Source organism: Mytilus galloprovincialis, chromosome 5 (genome assembly GCF_965363235.1).
Source record: "Mytilus galloprovincialis chromosome 5, xbMytGall1.hap1.1, whole genome shotgun sequence".
Lineage (NCBI taxonomy): Eukaryota > Metazoa > Mollusca > Bivalvia > Mytilida > Mytilidae > Mytilus > Mytilus galloprovincialis.
In genome coordinates this window covers 83,718,759-83,729,982 of record NC_134842.1, presented here as the reverse complement: position 1 = coordinate 83,729,982, position 11,224 = coordinate 83,718,759, and the positions used below count along the sequence as shown (strand labels likewise).

General features: G+C 31.8%; 1 protein-coding gene across 1 annotated transcript in view; it reads right to left on the bottom strand.

Annotated features, from left to right (window-relative positions):
- The window catches only part of LOC143074175 (lysine-specific demethylase 2A-like), a 52,837-nt gene extending 45,374 nt beyond the window's left edge, over window positions 1-7,463 (bottom strand). The window contains exons 1-4 of the mRNA XM_076249723.1: window positions 7,452-7,463; window positions 2,357-2,495; window positions 1,580-1,658; window positions 807-853 (exon numbers count right to left, since the gene is read on the bottom strand). Coding sequence (XP_076105838.1) covers window positions 807-853; window positions 1,580-1,658; window positions 2,357-2,495; window positions 7,452-7,463 — 277 coding nt within the window. The remainder of the gene's footprint in view (window positions 1-806; window positions 854-1,579; window positions 1,659-2,356; window positions 2,496-7,451) is intronic.
- Window positions 7,464-11,224: the final 3,761 nt, after the last annotated feature.

Below are 11,224 nucleotides of genomic sequence, written 5' to 3'. Positions count from 1 at the left end.
TTTGTGACCATTTTGAAATAAAAATAATGGGAAAATTTGGTATTGTTTATATCTGTATATTATATTATTTCAGCAACTTACTTAAGAAACTTTAAACCACAAAAAGAAGAATACATGCTTAATTATTTTTTATTAAATTTGAGATTCTTTACCTCAACATGTTGAAAATTTCAATAAACTATGAATTACGAAATCAAATAGATTAAAGCTTGATAAAAGATATGAAAACACCTTTAGAATTGTTTGTTATACTCTAAAGACCTCTAAAAAATCAAGAATCAATACATTCTGATGAATAGAAGCGGTAAAATTATAATTTTGTATCAATTTTTATTGATATTTCTGCCTTTTTTGCAAGAGTTATCTCCGTTCTCAATGCAAATCTCCAGAGAAATTTTAAATGGTGATTTTTTTTAGTCTTCCTCAAGTTAGATTTGATGGGACTTTTTTCTGTGTATATTTGGGGTATAATGCTAAAGATTAAAACTTAAAAATCTTCTGTTGCAATTACCTTCGGGTTAGGGTCAAATTTTTGCTAGATTGACTGGACTATTAGTTTTACATGAAAATAAATGTTAAGCTGGTCTATACAATGCTATAAGTTTGTACACTTCAGGACCAAATATTTGTTTCAGTCATAAGGTAGATAACTCTGATAAATTTTCAGCTCAAACAAGGAAAAGATAGTGTTAAAGATTTCATGACCAGTTGACCTTTTGTTCAACATCAGAGAAATATTACAATATTGTAAGGAGATTGCACAAGAAAAATATCATTATTTTTTTATAAAGGAAAAGAGTACATACCCACACACTGCTTGACATCACTGACTTTAAAGTTCTCACTTGGTACCCTGAAAATACAAAATATACAATGACAAATGTATTAATATTGTCAACTGTCAAATTTTAATGTCAGATTAAAAGAGAGTTGTATATGTTAATGTCTTATATTGGTCAAGTAGTGTTGTTGGGTGGCCAACTTAGTGGTTGACAAGTAAATATATACATTAAGTTTAGTCTTAGATCATAGATGCATGATTTTTTTATTAGTTGTTAGTGGCTTTGAACTAGCTGTCAGATAACTGTGACTACTCTCAGATCTGTTCCTAGTGTCTTTTTGTTGTTGGGATGTACAAGTACCCGGCCACGTCCACTTGTATTTTGGTCCTTCTATTTTTTTATATAAATAAGCCGTTAGTTTTCTCATTTGAATTGTTTTACATTGTCATATCGGGCCTTTTATAGCTGACTATGCACTTTGCTCTTTGTTGAAGGCTGTATGATGACCTATAGTTGTTAATGTCTGTGTCGTTTTTGTCTCTTGTGGACAGTTGTCTCATTGGCAATCATACCACATTTCTTTTTTTATATTTACAATAAGACATTAGTTTTCTCTTCTGAATTATTTCACACTTTTTCATACCAATTCTTTTTATAGCTTACGATACAGTATGGGTTTTGCTAATTGTTGAAGGTTGTAAAGTGACCTGTAATTTTTATCTTTGTCCTGTGATCTTGCATAAAAATGATAAATAGTTGCCCAATTTGCATAAATATATGTATGTATTTATACCTACCGTAAACCTAGACCACTCTTTTCATGGAAAACAATTGGTGTCTCTAACCCATGTTCTTGTAGATATTTTACAGTAAAATCTGAAGAAAAAAAAGATAGATTGCCATCACTGACCACTCTTTAATATTTATCTGTTCACTGTATCTTCAAAACAACAAGACTTGCTTTTATTTTTTTGAATATTTGTTTTTCATTTATCCACACTGTTCCTTATTTCACAATTTGAACATTCTTGATATATTTTACAAATTTAATTTGATATCACAAGTATCTGAATTGTGTAATGGCAATCAAACCTATGTTTTATGTCAGTGAAGTGCTTGCCACTCAAAGTATATTTTGTTGGACTTGTCCAGTCAATACAACCTTTTTGAAGACATGATCAACATTCAAAATATATCTTAGTCTGTGTTAATGTATGTGCCAGGATGTGAATTAAATCTGTTATTTCCACTGATTTCTGAACTTCAATTTTCAAAATTTTAACAAATTTTTTGATTCATGTTATGGATAATATCTTATCCTTGTTGTTTACGAATCTTTTCTTTGAACAATAGCATTTATTGCACTTTGTGGGTTCAATTGACAACAATTGTCAGGGTAAACATTTATTGTTATCAAGTTCAAACATAGCATATCCTGCACTAACCCCAATCTAAACTGAAACCCAACAAGAATGAAACAAGGGGATACAACTCAAGAACAAGTCATGACCACTTAGTTGCCATGAGAGTTACCTCCCATTGTACATACTTTGTTCTCCAAACAGAATACTAACCTTCCCCTTTCAATATTTTAACAAATTCTTTGTTGTATTTTGTGGATTTAAGTTTTTCCTCCACACTGTACGTTCTTTTCCCTTCAATCTCATCGTCATTAATACCTTCCTCTGAATAAATCTTCTTTTCTTTCACTCTCTGAAAAAAAGAGTAAAATATCTTTAAAGATTACAGTTGACAATATCCTAGACCTTCAGAATTCTTGTTTTCATCTCTGTCAAAGGGAGATAAATACATAAAAGACAATTTTGAAAAACTTTTTTCAACTCTCTGTAAAACAAAAGCAGAATGATGTGTAGTGAAAATGTTTTGCTTTAAAAATCTTTTTTCTTTGTCTTTCGTTTTCATGACAGTTAACAAAACATTATTTAAAAGTGACTTACTTGTATTACCCATGACACAATTTTTTTTGTCCAGAACATGAAAGAAATATTTGCCACTGTACATTAAGCAACCAAAAATCCAACAATTAATCAGATTTTTTTAACTGAAACTTTCCCACAGCATCAAAATTTCTCTGTCATTAATGTATACAGCATTGCATTTAAAGAAGTGAATGTCTGTTTACTTTGCTCAGCTATTATTTCCAATAACAATATCTTCAGGGTGAATGTACATGAGACAAAGAGTCATGGAGGTAGGATTAAAAGAAGATCTCTTGAAAAAAAATACTTGAGTTAAATCAAGAAATGCACAATTAACTTAAAAAAAAAAAAAACAAGGTAAGATAAGTAACACCGTGTATCATCGTACAGCGGATATAGGTACTAAGCAAGCGGGCATGATCCATTTTGAACTGACACTGTAACCAAAATCTTTTGTTTTGTTTTATCAACATTCAGTGTACATTTCTCAACCTCTGAAATTCTGTGTACAGCAACTTAACTATGCACCGTACAGAAGGCTTTGTGTGGTCAGCTAAACACCGTACACAACACTTCTTTTCGGAATAAAATCTCGAAAAAAACATATGCATGAAAGATTTCAATGCCAATTATTAATACAACTATACTTATTACACGCGCACAGTGGCCTTCTATCAGAAAAAGAATTACAATGAATATAGAAATATATCGGATGAGACGAGTGCCAACTTCTTTGACAAGTATTTGCACATGTTTTTAGTAATCGTTCTTGTCTTTGGGAAAATAATGAGACATCTGTTATCATCAACCTACGACCAAATCATTTCTTAAAACAACAATTATGTTTAAATTGAGGTACACATTGATATTATGTGAACAAAACACAGGTTTTCGTTATCGTTCGAGGTCGAAATCGATCATGACCGCTTGGTTAGTACCTATATCCGCTGTACTGATGATACACGGTGAGTAAAGTACAGTATAATTGATGATGACTTGGTAAATACTAAGATAATCATTCCTTTTCCTTTCTTATCTACCTTAAATTATATATATATATATTTGTATTATAAATTTCTGGTTATATACGAGGTCACCTACATATATGTATATGATCCTAAATATTGGGTTTTGACTAAAAAATCAAGAAATAAAACAACATGAACAAGGGGCAGTGTGCTTTGATAAAATAAGATAAGATATTTTATTGGTCTAAAATCCAAAATTACAGGATTGATACCAAGACAATACACATGATACATGTTGGTTATACACAAACATACAAACATATATATACAGTATCTGATCACATTTATAAACATTGTACATATATATATATATATGACGGTCACATAGATGAGGATACAATTGGTTATTTGAAGCCAGAGAATGCCAAGCCTGGTCGATTGTATCTTCTTCCCAAAGGTTAACAACCCTGGTAGACCCATTGTATCCGCAAACGGCCATCCAACTGAGAAAATCTCGGAATTCGTAGATTTTCATTTAAGATCTCATGTAGAAAATCTTCCTTCCCTCATTCAAGACACTACAGATTATCTTCGTAAAATGGAATCCTCCGGAAACCCTCCTTGTCACTTTAGATGTCATCTCATTGTATACCAACGTACCTCATGATGACGGCTTACAATCTTGTAGGGACTCGCGCAACATTTTAGAACCACCTACTGAATGTTTAGTCCAGCTGCTTACTCTGGTCCTGAAATGCAACAATTTCACCTTTAATGGTGATCATTACCTTCAAATAAACGGGACAGCGATGGGGACGAAAATGGCATCGTCTTACGCCAATATTTTCATGGGCAAATTAGAAAGCCACTGGCTACGGTTACATGGAAATGTAACAATAATAAAAATATTATTGTTACATTGGAGACTAAAAGCCGGAATGCATGGCTGGGTAAGGACATGTTCAATTATACGACCGCAAAATTTGAAAAAAAAATCGTCGTATATTGCTATCACGTTGGCGTCGTCGTCGTCCGAATAGTTTTAGTTTTCGCACTCTAACTTTAGTAAAAGTACTAGTGAATAGAAAACTATGAAATTTGAACACTAAATTTATGAAAACAAAAGGAAGGTTGGGATAAATTTTAGAAAGTTTTGGTCCCAACAGTTAAGGAAAAGGGGCCAAAAAGGGCCCAAATAAGCATTTTCTTGGTTTTCGCACTATAACTTTAGTTTAAGGCAATAGAAAAGTATGAAATTTTAACACAAGGTTTATGACCACAAAAGGAAGGTTGGGATTGATTAAGGGAGTTCTGATCCCAACATTTTAGGAATTAGGGGCCAAAAAGGGCCCAAATAAGCATTTTCTTGGTTTTCGCACTATAACTTTAGTGTAAGTTAATAGAATTCTATGAAATGTTGACACAAGGTTCATGACAACAAAAGGAAGGTTGGTATTGATTTTGGGAGTTTAGGTCCCAACAGTTTAGGAATTAGGGGCCAACAAGGGACCCAAATAAGCATTTTTCTTGGTTTTCGCACAAAAACTTAAGTATTTATAAATAGAAATCTATGAAATTTATACATACGGTTAATGACCATAAAAGGAAGGTTGGTATTGATTTTGGGAATTTTGGTCCCAACAGTGTAGGAATAAAGGACCCAAAGGGTCCAAAATTAAACTTTTTGTTTGATTTCATCAAAAAATGAATAATTGGGGTTCTTTGATAAGCCGAATCTAACTGTGTATGCAGATTAAAATTTTTGGTCCCGTTTTCAAATTGGTCTACATTAAGGTCCAAAGGGTCCAATATTAAACTTAGTTTGATTTTAACAAAAATTGAATCCTTTGGGTTCTTTGATATGCTGAATCTAAACATGTACTTAGATTTTTGATTATGGGCCCAGTTTTCAAGTTGGTCCAAATCAGGATTCAAAATTATTATATTAAGTATTGTGCAATAGCAAGAAATTTTCAATTGCACAGTTATAAATTCAGCAATAGCAATAAATCTTCAATTGCACAGTATTGTGCAATAGCAAGAAATCTTCAATTGCACAGTATTGTGCAATAGCAAGAAATCTTCAATTGCACAGTATTGTGCAATAGCAAATATTTTCAATTGCACAGTATTGCACAATAGCAAGAAATATCTAATTGCACAATATTGTGCAATAGCAAGAAATTCCAATTGGATTTCAATTGGAGTTATCTTTCTTTGTCCAGAATAGTAGTTGAATCAACTTAAATCATTGTTTTATACAATATACAATGTATATTCACTTTTACTACCAACTGATAGATTAAAACAATCTTTACCATTCAGTCATTGTCAGTGATAACAAGCACTTTTTTTACATTTTAATATTTTATGATGTATTTAAATGAGTAGTTATTGTTGCAAACTTCATTAGAAATTTGAATTGAGATCAGTTTTGAAATAAGGGAGAGGGGGATGCGAAAAAAAATTGTGGGGGGGGGGGTCATATTTTTTCATTTCTGATTTCATAAAAAGAAAATTTCTTCAAACATTTTTTTGAGAGGATTAATATTCAACAGCATAGTGAATTGCTCAAAGGCAATGTAGTTTTTTTAAGTTCATTAGACCACATTCATTCTGTGTCAGAAACCTATGCCGTGTCAACTATTTATTACGAATGTAACAATAAGTATTGAGGCTACGGTTACATTGCGTTATATTGTTACACAAAAAACAGCGATGTGCGATTGGACTAGTAATATGTACTAAATAATAAAAGTTGAAGACATTTATTTTATATTTACCATACATACATTTAGTACATACAATTTCTTTATTGAATTTTTATTTTACATTCACAGTTTCTACAAATCCAGTAAGTGGTTTTTATTAAATCATGTTTAAGTCCCACACATTTTTGATGAACGAAATTACGTCCTCAATGGATACATGTACATACAGAAGTTCCCAGTATTTAAGTTACAGTTAGCAAAGTTTGCTTTTGGTGTTTCAATATTTTTTAGAACTGAGTTTGTATAGCTGTATGAAATTTGTGTCTTGATATTGTTGTTTCGTTTAAAACGCATCCCAAGTTTTAATTTGTTCACCCTTAACAAAATTGGTAATAGGAATCTCTTCATCCATTGTTCAAAGTATAATGACAGTAATAAGACTAGGTCTGCAGTGCAGTTTAATAATTAAAAGTGAAACTATTGAACTATATTTTTCTACTAATCTGGAGTAGTATCTTTAAGAACATCAAAACCATTAATACGAAAAATTATTTAAACACCATTTGTTGAAATATAATATAGGGTTATTGCATTAATATTGGGGAATATTGTCCCGAGTAGAATTTTATATTGCACGAGCTTGCGAGTGCAATATATGTTCTACGAGGGACAATATTCACCAATATTCATGCAATAACCCTTTTATTGTATAGCAATATAATATTTGAAAGTAAAAATTGGTTTAAACTAAAATTTAAACATTGATGACGTCATGAATTTTGAAGACTTATTGCACTAGTGCAATATTAGAATTTATTGCACGCTAACTTTTGGTTACGTTTTGTGGGGAATATTATATTGCTATACAATAATATTTATTATTTATCATTATTACAAGTATTTTTAGTATATATGAAAGAATCAAGCAATAAAACTATTATAGAAGTTTAATAAATCTAGCATACATTGGTGTTTTTTCATGTTACAATAAAGTAATTTAACCGTAGTCTCAATAATTATTGTTACATTCGTAACTAGTCGGTCCCTTACCCAACTTTGCATTCCGGCAATTAGTCTCCAATGTAACAATAATATTTTTTTTCCATGTAAGTTTGTAACCGTCGTGGTAACCGTAGCCAGTGCCAATTAAAAAAACAAATTATTGCAGCATCTTTATCCAAACCTTTGTCTTGGTTCCGTTTCATTGATGATGTTGACATGAAATGGATTGAATCCCAACAAAAACTGGATGATTTCCTCAGACATGCAAACAACATCCACCATTCAATTAAGTTTACGTATGAAATTTCTGACTCTAAGATATCTTTCTTAGACACAACCAGTGCTACTGTTAACCCACAGATAAACATCAGTACCTTTCTCCCCAAAGCTGTCACGTACCCAAACACTGTACAAAAGTATCCCGTACAGTCAAGCTCTTAGAGTCAAGCGGATTTGCTCCTCTGAGGAGGGAGGGTCTAAAACGCGGAAATGGAAAACGCGGAAGAGAAAAATTGGTGTATTATAACTGATATCTTTGGAACCACTAAAGCTAGATTAATAAATAAAACTTATTTTGAAAGCTAACATAATGGTCTATAAGATAAAATTAAAAAAATATATATTTCAATATGTTCTTTTATCGAAAAGTTGACCGGAAGACTATAAAAGTGCAAAAAATTGACCGGAAGGCCCCCTTGTACTAAAATATTGAAGTGAATTTTTCAACTTTGTATTAAAATTCACAAAAATGTGAAAAGCCCGGTCAAAGTCTGTAAATTGTCTCTTAAAGACAATTCAATGACAAATAATATGATATAAAGAACTAAATAAATATATTACTATAAAAAGTAAAAAAGTTGACCGGAAGGACCCCTTGTACACAAATATTGAAGTGAAATTTTCAACTATGACTTAAAATTCACAAAAATTTGAAAAACCCGGTCAAAGTCTGTAAATTGTCTCTTAAAGATAATTCAATGACAAATAATATGATATAAAGAAAATAATAATGACATTACTATAAAAGGGCAAAAAGTTGACCGGAACGCATCCTTATATAGAAATATTGAAGTGAAATTTTCAACTTTGAACTTGCTATTTCTATTACATTTTTTCCCCTCTAGTACTACTGCCTGTTTGCGATTGCTAAGAAAATTTTGTATCCAGTAATTTAATGGTGACATCCCATAAGTCCGACAATCATTATTCCGACAGCCCAGTACTCCGACAGCCCACTATTCCGACAGCCCATTACTCCGACAGCCCATTATTCCGACAACTCATTACTCCGACAGCCCATTATTCCGACAACTCATTACTCCGACAGCTTATTATTCCGACAATGCGTTTTTCTTACATTTGTATGCGTACATTTTTTCTAAAAAATCAACTCTGTTCTCTAGACTATATGATATATGTTCTTGTCCGTTTTGATTCCAAATATTCTTTCCATGCGGGATACTTGTCTCAGTATATTGGAGTTGATTCACATGCTTATAGCAACTGCTCAGGACCTTACCCTCGTCCCTCTTTCGTTTACTGTCTCCGTACTGTTTCCGTATTTCGGGAATGTGAATCCCCGAAATACGGAGACAGTACACAGCACTTCCAATAGAGCTTGGTCAGACATAGTCTGAGAGATAACACTCAATATATTCGTAGGGATACCGATTTTATATACTGAGCTTATTTTAAAATCTAGAAAAAAAATGCCTCATTTATAATGGTTGTTGGAGAAAAACGGAAACATCATTTCACATATTTCCGGATGTTTGGGCTCATGGGTGAGTTTGAATGCTTTTATTGACGCACAGGGAGTCTGTCTTTATTCATTTATTTCTTATTTTCTGATATCAGAAAATGATTTATTGATATCAGGAATTCGATTTTTTGATATCACAAAATCAATTTTTGATATCAGAAAATCTATTTCTTGATATCAAAAAATAATTTATATTTTCTGATATCAAAAATTCGAATTCCTGATATCAAAAATTCGAATTCCTGATATCAAAAAATCGGTTTCCTGATATCAAGAAATGAATTTTTGATATCAGGAATTCGAATTTTTGATATCAGAAAATATGCTTTATTTCTTGATATCAAGAAATCGAATTCCTGATATCAAAAAATAGAATTTTTGATATCAGAAAATCATTTTTTTATATCAGAAAATAAGTATTAAATAGTAAAACGGCGCCTCATAGGACTGATAATTCACAACAAAACTTGTTACGAAAAACAAATATGACGGACATAAATATTTCGACAACTTCTATCTAAATATGCATACGGAAACGTGATATCGGGTCAGTGACTGTATGTCATAGAAATATACAGTCAACGCATTTTGACTGCTCAAAAAGAACGAGTGCAGTATAAAAGCCAATAACAAACTAGTAAAAAAAAAAATAAGACAATGTGGGACATTCTTGTCCCGCTTGTGTCTTTGTCAAATTGTCTAATTGTAAAAATAAAGTACAGTTTGAGTTTTGTGGGAAACTGGAGACTTATTATTTTATTTTAAGATTGTTTTCAAGAAGAAAAATATTTAGATATCATTTATTTTAAGAAAGGTAGTTCATATGTGTTGATTCAGAATAGGTGCTCTTCAATACATTAAGAATTGAAAATGCTAAATACTCAAAATGAAATCGTATTGTACAGCTGATATACTAATAGTTGAGAATATGCGTCATTTTTCAATCGGATGCTCACTTTATAATCATTTGAGGGGGTAACTTTTTCACCATATTTCTAGCACATGTCAGAAATTTAAAAAGTTAGATAAATATGATAAATTTTCGATGTTTAGTTGTTAACACATGAAAACTTTACTATTATGGAGAAAAATGATGATCATATTGGTAATTGTTTTGAATTAGATATAGTACATGTCTTGATACTGACTGTCATTCGATATCAATGGGTTTTTTTCTATTTTGTCTTGGTTCCGATTGTGACTGAGGCTTATAGTGCTATACAAATAATTATATCATATTAGTATTGTAATGTCTTAATATTGACCCAATCATTAGACCGCCGTTTCGAAAAAGTGGGGATATACTGTTTTATCTCTGTCTGTCAGTCCGTCCATTTGTCCGTCCGTCCCATAAATATTTTTGTTGCATCTTTTTTCAGGAATTACATTACAGGGGTCATTGAAAGGCTATTGAAGTCGGCTATATCGTGTGATGCGTTTTCAAATTCATTAAACATGGCAGCCAAGTTGAAAATGTTCGCCATTTTCTCGTCAGGAACTTCAATACAATGATTTCTGAAATTTGGTTTCAAGGTTTATTTAAGTCAGTTATACTGTGTAATGCTTACCATTAACGGTTGTTCTTGGTTTATATGCTCTTCAAAGATCCTTTAATTTGGAAAATGAAATATTTTTTTCTGTTATATTCTATATACAGATTTCGAATTTATTATATAGAAAGTATTCGAACTACCTTAGCCTTATGTTATATATAAGGAGTTATATTATTAATATCAAAACGTAAAAATACAGACAGACATTTTATTTGACACATTTTATTTTACCCTCATACCCTGATACTTGAATTGATAAGTGTCGGACTTATGGGTTGTCGGAGTATTGGGCTGTCGGAGCAATGGGTTGTCGGACTAATGGGTTGTCGGACCAATGGACTGTCGGACTAATGGGTTGTCGGAATAATGGCGTGTAACCGATTTTTCTAAAGCATTCGATAAAGTTTCACATTCTTTTCTAACTAATAACCTTCATCATTACGGGATACAGGGGGGATGTCAGGGTTACACGCCATTATTCCAAAATATCTGTTTGTTTACCGTTT